Below are 17,083 nucleotides of genomic sequence, written 5' to 3'. Positions count from 1 at the left end.
ATGCCAAAATTATGAATCCGTTTCTGGACGATCAGTAGAGGTATCCAAGGATATTACTAATTCCTTCGTCCAGATAGCAACTTCATAACGAACTTTCTTCTTAGTCCATAACATAAATAAATTCAATAACAGCATTGAGACATAAGATTTTGCAATGAAAAAATTCACATGCTCATATCAAGAGTGTTGCACCTTTCAACACTCAGAGGCTGCATGAACACATTTTTGGTATCTTCAAACCTAAACCGATGTACAACATTTAAAAGATAAACTATCAAAATAACAGAAGTTACAGTTAAATTGCAATCTAAACACTCTTGAGCTTGAATCGTCATCAACAATGCTTTCAGCTATTACCTAGTTTCCCTAAGTACGACGCTTCCGGTCATCATCTTCATCTTCATCGGAGTCTCCACTTTCACGGAAACGTGGATTTTTCTCCTGCATAATTTGCAAATTAATTAGCAGCAGCCAGCCCTCCTCAAAAATGCCAAAACATAGCTGGTGGTTCACACCTGCCAGGCTTCTACCTCTAAGAGGTAAAGCCATCGACGAAACAACTGAATAACAACCAAGGTTTAAAAGAGACATAAAACCCACCGGTCTAGATTCATGGTCGACGTTCCTACGTGGTTCATGCTCACTTCTCTTTGGCACGTCAACAGGATGACGATCATCCTCACGGTGTCGCTTCCGTTGGAAATCTTTTAGTCCAAAAAACAAATCATTTTAGATTTAAGAGAAAGCAAAAATTGACTCACTAACCAAATAGGACACAGTGAAAGAAAAATATGAAGTCACGTAGTACTTACCTCTGCCATGCCGGTAGGAGCCTCCATGACCATGACTTCTGTCATTTCTACCATCTGCATTAATATTTGTCATCATTTTCAATGTAAACAATCTGAAGTAATTAGTTGAAAAGATAACTATTGTAAAAAGTAAGTCGAATATACACTGTTTCAATTTATACTTGCCAAGGAGGTAAGTATTAGTGAATTTTAACAAACACGAATTTGAAATACTAATTACGAAGTAACTATTAGTGCAATTTATAGCCTACATTTGAGTTCTTTGGTTTGCCATGATGCGCCAAAAATTAACAAGATATAATATAAGAACTTACAGTTGTTAGATGGCATAACAGGCTGAAAAGCTCCCAGAGCTCCAGCACCATAATCCACAAGTGTCCTCTGCACCTCAAGCTCTCTCTGGACCAATTTTCCATAACCACCCCTACGTACGATGAGTTAAGGTAACTGATTGAATGATGAGCAATTACAAGAATGGTACACCAGTTAGCAAGGTTAGTAAAACATATAAATTAACCAGCACTTAAACATTCAGTCCCAAGAATCCCAACAGTAATGGCAGACGAGAAAAAGGCAATGGGTTTGGTATGATGTTGTGATGTATAAGCACTGTACAAGCTGATCTTCCTCTGATTAAAAAACCATATCTACGGGCATGAAAGCAATAAAAAAATGAACAAAAAGTGAGCATATAATCAAGAGGCCTGACTCCGGTCCTGCTAAGATACAGCAGAACCCTAATCCTATTGAAGTAAAGCATATATGAGATATGACATGACAGCACACTATCAAAGGAATAACATAAACCAAACGACCTTCAAATAGGGAAATAATCACGACACCGATAATATTAACTGAGCTTTTGACTTAAATAGAAAAAGGATATCAGGATCATAGTCAGTACGATATTCATCCCGCACCTGGAAAAATGGGCAGTGAAAGAATAAGCAGAAAGGTAAGAGCTAAACAAGGAGATATCTAACCTCAAAAAAAACTAACAAAAAAAGAGAGAGAAAATGAGACACAACATCACAAACAGACCTGACCACCACTTCGACCACGTCCCCATTGCCTGCCCTCTTGAAAACCCCAGTCAAAGTCCACACGAATAGGGCGATCATCAAGAATTGTACCACTTATATACTTCACAGCATCTTCAGTATCTTCTCGGGAGTAATATCTGTCAAATATATTTTGATGTTGTAATAAGATGTACAGAAAATTTAATCACATATTTTGCCACAAGTCAAAACAATTGTCAAGTTCGTTGATGCGTAGTTATCAAATAACCAAAAGAAAGTTTTTATACCAAATAAATAAATTATTGTACACCATAACTTCGTTTTTGTTGAGTACAATCTGAAAAAAGAGGGTGAAATTTTGAAACTATAAAAGCTAGGGTGGAACAAAATAATAATAATTAATAAAATAATTTTAAAAATATATTCTTTGTTCATAATGTAAGATTAGCTTTAAACTGGAATGAAAAAGTAGCTTGATAAGAAAATACCAATCATATAAGGTATAACCAAATCATGTATCATAAAATCATTTATCAATTTTTTTAAATACACATCATCAAGTTTTTAAAGTATGCCATGGAAACAGATGATTAAATAAAGAAGGGCTTCCACATTTTGCATAGCATACTTGAAAAAATAATGTGCTCTGTATAATTAACTGCAAATTCCCTACACCTCAGACTAATATATATGAAGAGAAGTGGTCCTTACAATACAAAACAAAAACCACAAGGAGTTTTCGAATTCTTATCCAAACCCATAATCATCTTTTTAATCTCTCCAACCCGAGAAAATAGCTCATAAACTTGCTCTTCTGTTGTATAGAAAGACATGTTTCCAATATAGACAGTCGTTGAGTTCTTGAGTGCTTCCTCAAATTCTTCTTGAGATCCAGGAAATCTTCTATCTCGGTACGCCGAGAGCTTATTTAAATCCTAATTACAATACAGTAATAAAGATATGTCAAGAAAACATTACACACTAACCAATACATGCACTACTCTGGCAGGAGTACAGGACGTTCATTATGGGAATCTAGAACAGCAAAAGTGGGCAGCATTTCAATTAGACAATTAGAGCTGAGGGATGCCTCAATCATCTAATAGAGCTGAGCTTTGACCCGTGATAACAGGATCAAGTCAAAATTTTGGGTTTCACAAAGAATACCAATTCTTTCAATCACAAACCAACAATCAAAAGCTCAATATTACATGAATGCCTAAGATTTTACAATAAGCTTAAGATATCTACATGTGATAGGCAGCTACAACAAACAGTACAATAAAAGGGGTGGGGGGGGGGGGGGGGGTCTTACCTTGAATAAAGAAGCCATTTATACTCCAAAAAAGGGTGAGAATTTCAAAGAGTCCACTCCCAATAATTGGTGTCCTGCAAAGATAGGACAAGTATTAACTTTCCATCAAAAAATAGAAGGATTCTGTCATTTTGATGATTAATTAACTATTAATTCGACCCATTTATTCCTTCATATTTACCCTTCATTATCATGGTGACCTTAAACATTCAGCTGAAAAGCCCTTGGTTCCCAATATATACCAGTAATATACTAAAAACCTTTTTTTTTTTTTTAAATAAAGAAAAATACTATTAATGTTAAGAGTAGCATGAAACTGATAGCGCTGCCCAAGTATTTTGACACTAAAATAATCACTTCACATATCTCCCTCAGTCCCCCATGCCAAAAAAATTAGTGGAAAAAAGTATAAAAATTCATTAATTACAGTGTTTCCCTGAAACAAATAGGCCTTTACATATATGATTCCAGCATAAGCGAACTATTCAGAGAATTCACTATGTTTTATAATGATCAAACAATTGATTTCGCCCCATTTCAGTATTTTTTATCCTTTGTTTGAACAGAACGAGTAGCTGAGATCAACAAGTACTACCATCATAGTAAAGTGATTAATGTTTCAGGAAACAAGGAATGTTTGGGACAGCTTAACCATGTTCCGAGTTTGGGTATCCGGACTAGCCGGAGCCGATGCCAAGGAGCAGGCCCAACACTAAGAAAGTAAGAGGTTTCCATTATAGTTGCTAAACCTTCAAGCCGAACCTGAACAAGAGTAGGCTCGACTTGGCTTTAGACATGCTCAACTAGAGATCGAAGCTCGAAGAACCTCAAAAACCAAGCTCGGCTGATTAGGTTTGAATAATGCAACACATTTAAAACCAAATTTGACTCAATTATCAAATTAGTCTCGAAAAATCACGTAAAATTATCCTGGCTTAAGAATATCAACGTAAATTGCACAAAACAGTATAAGCATTCATAAGTTCAGTAATTGCAATCAAAATTTCAGTAATTGAAGAAAGAATCCACGTTAGAGGAACCCTAAATTAACAATACTAACAATTAGATTAACGATAATGCGAAATTAAACCCTAGAATTTGAAATTGATAAGATGATTAAAAAAAGAAAGTTGAAAACACCTTACCTCGGAAACTGCTTCAATGGAGAACTCAGAGTGCGCTTCAATGGAGGAGAGAGAAAGAGGGGGTGCAGCGTATAAGTGAGAAGCTCCGAAGGGGAAAAAAAAGAAAAGGAAGATTAATGAAATAAGTAATATTAACCGTCAGATCTAAATAATATCAACGATCAGATTTTTTTTATTTTTTCTTACACCTAGTCTGGATTTTTTTTATTTTTACTGTTTTTTTTTTTAACAAGTATACAAGGTTAGTAGCTTTGACTTTTATATTATTACCGAGTATTATTTATTTTATATTGACCGAAGTTGATGTGGTGGAATAATGTGTATATAAGATTGAATATTATGTACGAGATCATTGGTCAAATTTCAATTTGAATTCATACTATGTACCATGTAAAACTAACAAGTGTTGTAACAAAAACTTTTCCGTTAATATTGTTTATAAGTAATTTTGTATGATACATATCACATGAGATTAGCTAAAGCACTGATCCAATTATTCTTAGGAGTTAGAACTATTCTTGTAAATAGTTGTAGCCATATTGGAGCAGCGTTTGGCACTCTCACTAGTTTACTCAACCGATATGTACGAATTACACACTTGATTAATATCATTATATCAAATCAAATTAGTGAATCATGGTTTCAAAAAGATCAAATGAAAATTAAAGAGATGAAATTCACAAATTTAGTAACCAAACATTTACGATTTGCATATGTGCCCACCAACGTTAGGGTTCTTTGTGTTCATCCAATTGTTGCTTCACTTCAACTACTTAATCTTATTCTCGTGGTTAGCGTTCTTCGTGTTTGTCCAATTTTAATCTTTTTTTCTCCAAGTCGGGACTTTAATTTCTCTCTCCAACTTACTTTACTTTTTACTTTCTTTCTTCCCGTAATAAACCCAGGGTTAAGTCCTGGTCACCCAACATCCACAAACATTCGTCATACTCAATTTGACTTATTGGATAAAATTCCTAAAACACCCATACTCTTTTTGTAGGTAATGATGAAAATATGGCTGGATCAAGTTTATCTAGGAGAAAAAATATGAATTCTCTCCATCATAATTACTGTACCATTTAAAAATTCATATATTAATGGATAACATTATTAAACAAAAAAAAAAAAAGTACAAATCCGACTGATCAATTCCTTCTTATCTCAATATGATTTTCAGAAATCAAATAAAACAATAAATTATGTTGTCTCAAGTCTCAATAGACATATTTCATCAATCTGTCAAGATATTAATCTTCTTAAAATAGTACTTCATACTTCATAATTTTTCTTACCACGTATATTCTTACCCAAGTTTAATTAAGGCACGGTGTTGTGAGAAGACGTAATTACACGAGTACAACTAATGAAATGGGGTGTCGTTTTACAGTTTGACTACATGAACACGGAAGCATAGCATCCCGGGGTCGGAAGTACTCTACACGCCAATACGACTCGCTGAATATCTTCCCTGAAAAACTTTCCATTTTATAGGCCGCCCCTTTTTCCTCCTCCAATTCTCTCTCCTCCTTTTTTCTCCCTTCGTCTCCCGCCACTTTCTTCTTCATTTTTCCAGAAAAATGGTGGAATTCCTCGCTTAAATTTCCTGCAATTTCTACTTGTTAAATTCTTCGAAATTCATAAATTTTACCAAAATTCATCTGATTCTTCAATGGCAGCTGCTAAGCGCGCGATTCAATTCGGTGTAAATTCGACTAGGTTTTTCGCTAATTCGAGAGGTTTTGCTGCTGTCGATCCGCAATTTAGCCGATTCAATCATAATTTTCGGCAATTCTCTCAGCTTCAAGCTCCTAATAATAATCGGCGTGGATTACTTGTTGATACTTTAGCTTTGGTACTTAATTTCTCTCCACATTTCATCCGATTTCGTGCATATTTTCTATGTGTTCATTTGTTAATCAATATTTAATTATTCGCATTGAAATTATTGTGTTATACTCATATTTTAGTTTCATTTTGTAGTTTTAGATTCAAATTTACTAGTAGAATTGAAGTTCTTTTTATGGCTGATTTTGTTTGATTTTGTAGTAAAAATAAGTACATTGCAATGTTATGCTGTTTTTGCCTGTTTGCGATTTAACTGCTAAAACATGTACTATTAATTTGGCTGATTTTGAACATTGCAAATCTATCGAGTTTTTAGGTTTGAGTATGTAGATTTATTGTTGATGAATACAGGTGAGGAATTTGGAGGCACAAGGTGTTCCGCAGAAGCAGGCTGAGGCAATAACAAATGCAATTATTCAGGTTGTGGGTGACAGCATGGAAAATATGTCACAATCCTTTGTTTCTAAGTCGGAAATGGAAAAGGTATAATTATTGTTTGTTTTGTTTTTTCGACATCTTCAGGCTTTGTTATATACGAGTATTCGAGTAGTATTAAAGTTTCCGTATGCTTCCTATCGAACTTATTGTTCTTTTGTTGTCTGAATGTGGTGTAGACGGAAATGCTTCAGGATTCAAACATTTCCAGATTCAAAGGTGAAGTAAAAACCTCTCAGGTATTGAAACGAGCTATTAGTACTCTATACTAGTTTGCCTTGCAAAATATATTGAATATTAAGCATGAAATGTTATATAAAGTGATACTTTACTATGTAAATAAGAAGCTCAATGTTCATTTACCATTTATGTGAAGTGCTTTGTATTGGAGAAATTCCATGATATTTACTGCATGAATATGGATTGATTTCTATTTGGTTGGATGACTTGATTCAGTTGAATATGTGTCGAATTGATCCAAATATATGTTAGTGTAGCAATTCTAGAACTACAGTCTGAAAGATTCTCATGTTTGAGCAATTGAATATACTCATGGAGAGCAATTTGATTTTGTTAACAGTATACTCCGTAGCCCATAGGTGTGTCTTGTTCCCCCTGAATTGTTTTATCTGAAGTCTTTTTATCAACTAGTCATTGCCTTTTTTTTTTCTCTTTCTCCTTTGGCACTTTTTTTTTTTTTAAAAAAAACTTTTTTATGTGAGATCGTCAATTAGGGTAGGGTTTTTAAATTTTAATTGTTCAAGCAGACAATTCACTTAACATACAAAGGGTCTTTTGAATATAGACTTTTAGCTTGGAACATGGAGAATATACTCCGTAGTTTTTAGATATAGTGCATCGAACTTTGCAATGTCATATAATGAAAGGATGAACATTTGCTCTTGCTTCTTCGGATTCATCACTTATATTGGTGTTACCTTACCATTGGTGAGAACTCACAGATGAATTTACCCTTTCTGTCTGAAAAGTTGGAATGCCTGGATAAGGCTTATACTTTCAGATAATAGGAACTGAAGCCTTATTATCTTAGTTTTAAAAGGCGCAAGGCGCAACAAGGCGCAAATGGTCCTTGCAGCCTAGGCGCAAGGCGAAGTCGCGCGCCTTTTGTATGCAAGGCGCATGTATTTAGATATTTATTTCAAATTATTTTTTACTTTGATTTTACTTAATACCAATTAATAAGATTCATAATAAATTAAATAATGATATATGTAAAGCTAAGGTAGTCTAAATTTGAAAAAATGTCCATCATTCTTCAATTTATAACTTAAATCTTAGTTATTTTGCTTGAGGCGCAAAGGCGCGACTTGCCAAAGGTGCTTTAAGGCGCACGAGGCGCACATCTTCCATAGTTGACTGATCCTCGCCTAGCTATAGCCCATTTCCCAGAGCCTGGGAGCGAGGCGCGCTTTTTAAAACCAAGCTTATTATTATTTTTTTTTCATTCCATTCTTCTTTATGCTGTCCAGCTAAACCTCACCTCCTCCTTGCAATTCTACTTCTCAATAACTTGAATAAAGCATATGGACCAGACTACAATACGACTCTCATCTTATATAGTACCTGGAGCTTTTCATGGTTATTATAGAAAGCAAAATAATACTGGTAGAGTTCTTCATAAAGAACGACAGTCACTTGTCTTACACCTTTTTACATCCCTGAATACTCTCTGTAACTGAGGAAAAGTAAATTATTCTATTGATAAGAAAGCTAAGCTGACTCATCAAAATAGTGTCATGTGAGTTAGAAAAAGGGACAGTGCAGGGAAAAGATGTTCCTTGCATGGAGATTGTGGACCTTCTTATGGCAGATGATACTTGTGCTGTATCGATATGTTCATTAGAAATATCCCTTAACCACGGTTGTTTAAAATTCTAGATTAGAAGTAGCTTGTTATTCTTATTGTAAAAATCATATTGTTGCGTTTCAGAGAAAACATTTTCTTTGTTATCTATTGTCAATAGGATTTTTGCACTTTTAACTCCCCTTTCTGCCTAAGAAGCCCCTTTACATATAGTTATCAAGGTTGATATTGATATAATTTTGGAAAATTTGGGAGTGTAAGGCAAGATAGTGAATTTGAGCTGAATTATTAACTAGCAGTCACCATCAGGTTGAAACTTTAACTTGTTTTTTGTTTGATTTTAGTTATCTCAAGGCTTATAGAGTTATAAGTGAGACTATCAATTTCATACAAAGTTTGTATTATTTGTCACACCCTCAAGCTTATAACATTCATCCCAACTTCCAAACAGTGCCAGTTGAATACTCTCCTCCTTACATCTCAGTTTTATTGCACTTCTTTGCCTACTTAGCTGGGTGAAGCTGTTTCTTCGCTGCACTATGTTTCTGATAAGGTGAAAAGTGTGGCATCATTGAAGGGTCATTGATCTTGGAGTGTAAATATTGAAAATATAAATGCCATCTTTTCTGCATAGAGAGTGACAAGTCTGATAACATATAGTATGATTAATTATACTGCAAGAGCTTTTAATATGATATTTAAAGCCTCTCTATTAGTTATCAGAGAGATGTTGCCAAAGTACATGAATGTTGATTACATTAAGAGGCCGTTTGGTTCGCACGGGGTAATCGGAATGGAATGAACAAAGGGAAAGAGAAGGAAATGAATGAAAATACCTAAAATTTGGGGTGTTGTTTGTTTTAAAAACAAAGGGAATGAGACCCACCTGTCCCACCACCACACAACCACCAGTAACATTCATTCTCTAACGTTCCCACCACCGAACCACCACCAAACCAGTCGCCGCACCTCCCTCACCCTTCGCCTCCCTTCTCCGGCCATCCCTGCCCCTCGCAAAACCTCCACAACCCCGAAAAAACCCTAATCGAAAAAACCCTAGATCGACGAGGGGTTTAGGAAGTGGCGGAGGAATGCTTTTGCGGGGAAGGGGACAGGCGGCGAGGCTCGGGGAAGGGTCGGCGATGGTGGTGGGAGGGCTGGGCGGCGGTTTTACGGGGATAGGGAGGGGTTTTGCGGGGGCTGTGGGATGTTTTGCGGGGTAGGGGAGGGCGGCGAGGGTCGGGGGAGGGGCAGCGGTGGTTGGGGTAGTGTCGGCGGTGGTAAGGTGGGCTGGTTTGCGGTGGTGTTGGTAGGTGTGAAGGTGGTGGTGTGAAGGTGGGTAGGGAATGGAATGGAAATACCTAGGGGGCGGTGGGGAATGGAGTTAGAGGGATTTGGGGGAATGAAGGGGGTAAAGGGAATGAAAGAAAGTGCTTAACAAACAACAACAAAGGGAATCAAGGTGATTGATTCCCATTCCCTTTTCTGAATACCTCCAACCAAACAGCCCCTAATTGTATCTGTTTGAGAGCAAAAAGACTCTCTGCGTTTTTATTGATGAGATGAACAGATCATTGTTATTAACTCCCTCCTTCTGTCCATTTTTTTTTGTTTTGGGATGTTTAATGAAAATTTCTAATTAGTTAATGACTGTGTATGTATATAACTAATTGTCTCTATTGGTGAGTTGTGAAAAGTCAACATCAAAAACACAATGGACTGGAGAGGTTTTTTTTAAAAAAAATAAAAAACCTGATGTGTTGTACACTTTATATTTGTGAATTGTGAATTTTTTTGTTTTTTTTTTTTATACAGTTTTTCACTACTTGATATAGTTTGTTACCCAAACAACGTTAGTTCTTAAGCTAGGTATATATTCAGCTGCATACACTTTGTCATAGGCTAGTATAATTGTATGCAGCTGAATAAACGGCAACAACTATCCTGTATGCCTTAGACAAAAAATTGCTGGGCTAGTGGCTTTCAGATGGATGTAAGTGACTGATTTATAACTTATAGTATTACTATTTTTCCAAATATTACTTCGGATTTACTTGTGACTTTGATGGGTGAAATATACTAACTTTGACCATGAACTTGTCCAACATTTACAGAGTTTTTCTAATAGCATAGATAGATTTATGTTTGTCAAAATCATTGAAATTAGCTATCAAAATTTTGTCCAACATTTGGCCATAAAACTTAACTGTGGCTTTGTACGATTGACAAATGAAGGGAATATACTTTTGAAACATGATTGACTAAGGCACTGCATGGGGGTGTAGATAAAATTCTAAGTACATATCTTCATAACAATTACATAAGGCACTTATCTCCTATCAACAACTGTGGTTCGATTATTAGCAGGGACATTATTTTCCTTGTTTAGAGAGACCAAAAATGCAATACTCCTTACTTTGAACTACTTTTTATCGTTTGCAGGACCATCATTTTTCCTTGTTACAAAGAGAAAATGAGAAACTTCAGAATGATATTGAAAAGCTGCGTAGTGAGCTGAGGTGAGTTCTTATTTCTTGTTTACCTAAACTGGATATCTGGATTTAGTCCTTGGCCTAGAATTTAATTGATATTTGGATTAGGTATGAAGTTGACAAGGTAACAGCTGGACAGCGTTTGGATTTAAATCTTGAAAAAGGGTGAGCACTGAAAACACTTTATTTACTTGAACTAGCAGTTTTTCTGGTGATATTTTGTCTCGTGAATCTTCCTTGGTTTACTCTGAGCTTATAGTTAATATGCATTCAGGCGCATACGTGATGAACTTGCTAATCAGAAGGCAGAAAACAACAACCTTACCAATAAACTCGATCGAGTGAGTAATTATGCCCTCATTAATTTTAGAGCTTCAGTTTGAAGTTTTGCATTTTGTATTTTGCAAGGCTGATTGCATATTGACGTTTCAATTCAATATTTGACAAGAGAATTGATTGGTGTAAATTTACATTGCATCTTGAGTTGAGTTGAGTTGTGGCTTCAATTTTGAGGTTAACTTTGGATTAAATGATTGATTCATAAACCCTGGCCTCCAGGAAATTAATGCGCTGAAAGCTCAACTGGAAGCTGGAAAGGTAGAGTTGATCAGATTCTGCATCGGTACCCTTGCCTCCACTGTTGCTGTTGGTCTTGCTTTCTTTCGAGTGTTCAAGTAGGTTCACTTTGGTAATAATGGAATGGCTACAAGCATACATGATTCTTTTCAAGACCACTAGGAGCCTATGACCATAGCCATACGAAAAAGGTTCAAATTCATTCTTATCTGGCAGTATTTTTTCTAAGCCAGAATTTAGTATTTTTTTCTAAGTCGAAATTTGATAACATCCTAGCTATCACTTGACTTGTTAACACTAATTTCTTGGTGCAAGAGTGGTTATCTGTGTACAGAATTTGTAGTCTTAAATCTGTGTAGTCTTTTTTGTATGAAAAAAACTGTATTTGAAAGGAATTTTGGAATAGGGAAGAATTAAAAGTAAAAGTCACCTATTGCTTTGTGATTATGCTACAATGCTGTTATAGTTTACGTGGTGTATATCTTAATATGGAGATTTTTTAGTTTGATGTAAAAGAATGAATTAATTGGTGTTGAACCGTGCACTTTTCCTTCAAATAAAGCTTCATTATGAACAATCGTCAACAAACAGCCAAAATCAGCAATGAGGATTATAGTATAATAGAAACAACTCATGTTATGCATGCATAAACAATATAGTGGTATTGTAACTTGGTAAGTAATGAATGGGTGAGTTAGGGTTTGGTAACCCAAAGAAGGATTCTGATATTTTAATCTTGGGACGTCATATTAGATTATTTGTGAATGGAATCATCTTTATAGTGCTTGACTACCAATGTAATTAGAATTCAAAATAGCCAAATAATTGAACCAAATTCTTTCTCCAGATTTTATAAACTTGTTTGTGAGACTGGTATGGTTCCAAATCAAATTATATGACTTCAAGGCCACATAAGGTACTTTTTTTTTTTTTTTGAAATTAGTTGTAAAGTATGGGTTATAGCCTTTACTTCTAGATGAAAGGTCGGGACGTTTTGCTGTTTTCTATGGACCCCATGAAACCTCGAGAGGCCGTTTGGGCAATAGGAACCATCTATCTTTAAAACTGTTGATTTAACCTCTAACATACCCACCACCCTTCATTAATTCAAGATCACCACGTGCCTTAATGTAATTAACAAATGGTTGTATATGATTTCAAACGACATTATATTACCCCTAATTACCAAAAAGAGCTAACTTTATGCTTGTGGAACGTCTTTGGGCTCATTCATGCCTTGGCCCACTCATCGTTTTTCATAATTTAAAATGTTTTGTCTTCACAAGTGTTGGTTAAGTGATTTATGTCCATACTATCAGTACCTGCACACTTACCGCGGTTATATGTCCCTATCATCCCACTCCGATTTGAACTCAACCAATTCATTGACCGTGATGTGAACGGGGGAAGAGAAGAACGCCAAAGATGGCAACCTTGGAGATCTCACCAAGGACAGATATTGTAGGCGGAGACTGGAGCCTCAGTGTTCCCATTAGCAATGATATGCTGAGACTGTGCATTTGGTACCATGTTGGGCTATTGGAAAGGCCCGTTACGACTTCCGGCCTTTTGGGCTTATCAAAGCTCTAATGGGCTAAACAGTTCTTCCATTGCCTTCATTGCTGATGCAAATGTCTCATTGTTGTTTAAAAAAGAAAAAAAAAAAAATTAACATGACATGAAATTCTAGGGTCAAATTCACAATTTCCCACCCAAAAAAAAAACACACACACACACTAAGTTTGTGTAAATTTAACTCATTGAGAACCTTGAAATCTTTACTTTTATTGTTTGTCAATAAGTGAATAAACCTATATAAATTTGTCAATTTTCAAAGGAACTACTCCCTCCGTCCCAAAAAGAACGACTCATTTGGGTTGATTACGCGAGTATTAAGGAAGTTAAGTAAAAAGAAGTAAAAGTATATTGGAAAGATAAATTTACATGGGGTTTGTAAAAAAATAGAGAGAGAAAGTAATAAAATAACATGAAAAATGAAATTTTTATATGGGGAAGCTAATTTTGCACAAATATTGTTACAAATTTGTGGTGTTTTAATGCAAATGGGTCATTCTTTTTGGGACAAAGTTTTGGCCAAATGGGTCGTTCTTTTTGGGACGGAGGAAGTAATTAACAACAGAATGACTACCAGAAATTGTGTGATTAGCATGTCACCTTCATTGAATATTTTTTTATGCCTTACTACTACCATGATGAACAGTTGAACCTTATATAACGACTGTTTTTTGAAAATTCGTACTAAGATGTCATGTTTACCACGACTTTGAAATGGTAAAATCTTCTCATGTACATACTTTCGCGATATAAAAGGCTCATTAGTGAGTTGAACGATACAAAAAGTACGTAAATTATTGAATAATTAATTTTAAAAAGTCTATTAGTTAATAATGGCTTATCGTTAATTATGGGGGGTGAGGCAAGTCACTAGCATGTAGGTAGTAGCTTGTTCATGGCTTAGTTGATTACCATGTTGTCAACATGTATATGGCGTTTTCTCTCTCCTGTTCATGGTGGCCTCATTACCTTCAATAATCCTCTCCACGTCTTAATTATAAATTTGACATTCTAACTAGATTAATATTCGACATGCCAACTGTATTATGTACTGTAACATTCAAGTAAATTAAATTATTACTAGACAATATGTACAAACTTTGAGTCTTTGACTTTTATTTACCTTCTATTCTGTAATTTAGAACAGTCAAATTTAAAACCTATGACTTTTACTTAAGATTACGAATATAACTTTAAGATTCGTTCAACTATACAGCATAGAATAACTTTTTTTATTTTTATTTTGTAAAAAGAGTGCTAATGAATAAAAATAATCTTTTTTATTTTTATTTTGTAGACCGGGGTTCAAGTTCATTCATATCCTAAATACTCTGTAATTCTATAATTGATACGGAGTATACAATAAGTGGATAAACATGATTCTGTCTCACTTCTTAATATTTTCAATATGAAGCTCTATGATATAAGTACTAGTCTCATTGTCTCATAACTTAGGAGGGTATGTTCTCTTCGGCTTATTTTTAATTCAGTTTCTAATTTCCTTCTCTCATAAAGTATTCAGTTCAGTAAATCAGAACTGTCCCTTAAATATAACCGAATTCAGATCAATACTTTAACCAATTAATACATGCAGTTCACATAATATATTGGTATATTATTATTATGAAAAAGTATAAATTATCCTTATATTACGTCACATGTAAATAGCATACCATGATAATTGATACCAGTTGTATATAATACGCGGGTTTGAATAATATAATTGCTTAATAATTAAGGTATAAACTTCCAAAAGATGAAGCCGGCTGTTAAGATTTTGATAGAATAAAATTAAATTGATATACGTAAATCTTGTCACATGCAGCACCGACAAACGGAGATTCTACACCTTGTGTATGTGGAGAAAAGGAAATAAAGTTTTAATTTATTAAATTTAATTAAATTAATTAATGAAAATATTGTCTGCTTTATTATATGAGAATGTTGTTATAAAATACAAAATGTTAAGTTGCAGAATCTATCTCAGTATGCTTGTAAAGTTTGTATGATTTGTGTTAGGGCCGCCAATTTGGTTCCTTTTATGTTGATTTGATTCAATCATGTTTTACACCCAAGCTAACTGAGTACAACATAAAATTAAACTTGCTACTTTAAAATTAAATGTAATGGAATATCTTCAATAAAGACATTAGATATTCCTATGAAATAAGTCAATGAGAATCAAATGATTGTTTCAAATTTTGAGTTTAAAACATATTGTGATTTGCTTAACAATCCATTTGAATAATAGGATTTGAAGGGAAAAGAAGAGAAGGAAAAGTGATGTACTTATTCTCCTCAATTTAGAAATTAATTCGAGTAAGAGAACACTAGGAAAATGGACGAACAAATCCTTTTTTCTTTAATACGCCAAATCTTATTCTCCTTAATGTAGAAATTAATTCGAGTAAGAGAACACTAGAAAAATGGACGAAGAAATCCTTTTTTTTTCATTTAATACGCCAAATCTTTCTAAAGCCGAAAAGATTTGGTATATGAAAACACAGTTTTACTTTTCCGTATGTTTTCCTTCAACTATATCCTCTTCACATTTTTTTTCACATATTTTAGAAAAACTAAACTCCAAAAGTTCATTATACGTCAACAAAAACCATCCAGTTTTATTTCGTCAATATCAATAAAGACTCTTTGTCGCACCCTTTCTCTCCACATGACCACATTGCTATTATATTCCAACTTCTTAATTGCTTGTTTTTTAAACCAATTAAAGTAATTAAATATCCCAAAGCCCAAATATTTGGTCATATCAAGTGTATGGAACTACATTATAGGAAGGTCCCAAGTTTCACAACTACACTATCCATCAATCTATGCAATCTATCCATACATAATGAGTATGTGTATGAGTAGTGAGTACGTATTATCTTGACTATATAATGTATAGTATTTGTATGTTATCTTCATTTACTTGCTCTATCTATCTATCTACCAGGGGGCCCTCTGTTGCCACTACCACTGTTTTTGTGTTCCTCCCAACACTCCTTCTTATATCCTTTCCATCACACTTCCCCAAACACAGTTTTAATTCTATCACTGCCCATGCATGGTACGGAGTAGTAAAACATTATTCATGCATGCATGCTATTCTAGCTACTACTACGGGGTATTAGTATTATACTATTATGTATTCATTGATTGGATGCTACGTTCTTGTTTCCGATTGTTTATCCCGTAGCCATATTTTAATTTTATGAAAAGTTTCGGGTAAATGAATGAAATTGACAGGAGAAAAATACAGTGATACGTAAGAGCTAAAGTAATCTTTATTATGACAGTAAAATTGTGATCTATCTCCGTGCATAATGATATGGAACGATTGTTTAAAAATAACTTTAAAAAAATAGAATAAATCTTAAGAAATAGAGGGACTATGTTATATGCATTTGCATTAGATAGGCACAATGAGAACTTTTTTTTTTTTTTAATTCTTTTTTATTTGGCATTATATAGCTACATCATATTGAATTTTATACTAGTTGTATGACTCACACCTGTCCTATACAATTATATTAATTGGACTTATTGATTGATTAATTCGTAAATACGGAGTAGTAATAAAGCTAGTAATCCGATTTTGTTTATTAAGTGGCACTTTATAGAGTTTAAGAGCTTTAAATTATATAGGCCAGTAAAAATTATACTTCAAATATAAATCTAACACGTTTGTTGGAGAATTATATATTGTAAGAAAATAACAATGAGTCAATAATTTACTTACACTATTTTCTAATTTGAAGACCAAGCTTTAAATCAAATGTAAATTTGTACAAGGTATTACTCAATTTTTTACAATTTTTATTGATACATAATTAAAGATATTTTTAGTAAGTAAAAGTTTACTCCATATATGATCACGTGTAATGAAGGAAGTACGCTAATAATGAATTTGAAATGCGAGGCAATGCAAATTTGAAACTAATCTCCCGTCCAATTTGAATGGGTAGTTGTCACTATCACCTAAGAAATAAGGGTAGAATAATAAAATAAAATAAAAATTCCCATAATCATGGTGCATTTGTT

At 34.2% G+C, this 17,083-nt stretch overlaps 2 protein-coding genes across 2 annotated transcripts; one reads left to right on the top strand and one right to left on the bottom strand.

Moving 5' to 3' along the window:
• Positions 1 to 147: 147 nt before the first annotated feature.
• Positions 148 to 4,328, bottom strand: LOC145560269 (nuclear cap-binding protein subunit 2-like). Its single transcript, XM_081621527.1, has 9 exons — positions 4,295 to 4,328; positions 3,150 to 3,223; positions 2,546 to 2,769; positions 1,854 to 1,992; positions 1,699 to 1,732; positions 1,127 to 1,240; positions 813 to 866; positions 601 to 704; positions 148 to 441 (listed from the first exon to the last, which is right to left on the bottom strand). The coding sequence occupies exons 2-9, from the start codon at positions 3,165 to 3,167 to the stop codon at positions 367 to 369; spliced, it is 762 nt and encodes a 253-aa protein (XP_081477653.1). The 5' UTR covers positions 3,168 to 3,223; positions 4,295 to 4,328; the 3' UTR covers positions 148 to 366.
• A 1,380-nt stretch (positions 4,329 to 5,708) lies between these two features.
• On the top strand, positions 5,709 to 11,969 carry LOC145560268 (protein FMP32, mitochondrial-like). The gene is made up of 7 exons (XM_081621526.1): positions 5,709 to 6,146; positions 6,491 to 6,622; positions 6,754 to 6,813; positions 10,842 to 10,918; positions 11,000 to 11,056; positions 11,166 to 11,232; positions 11,450 to 11,969. Exons 1-7 carry the CDS (start codon positions 5,964 to 5,966, stop codon positions 11,567 to 11,569), a joined length of 696 nt encoding a protein of 231 aa, XP_081477652.1. The 5' UTR covers positions 5,709 to 5,963; the 3' UTR covers positions 11,570 to 11,969.
• Positions 11,970 to 17,083: the final 5,114 nt, after the last annotated feature.

This window comes from Chenopodium album, chromosome 9 (assembly GCF_948465745.1).
Source record: "Chenopodium album chromosome 9, dcCheAlbu1.1, whole genome shotgun sequence".
Lineage (NCBI taxonomy): Eukaryota > Viridiplantae > Streptophyta > Magnoliopsida > Caryophyllales > Amaranthaceae > Chenopodium > Chenopodium album.
Note: the sequence above shows the minus strand (reverse complement) of the source record. Positions and strands in the feature narration are given on the sequence as shown.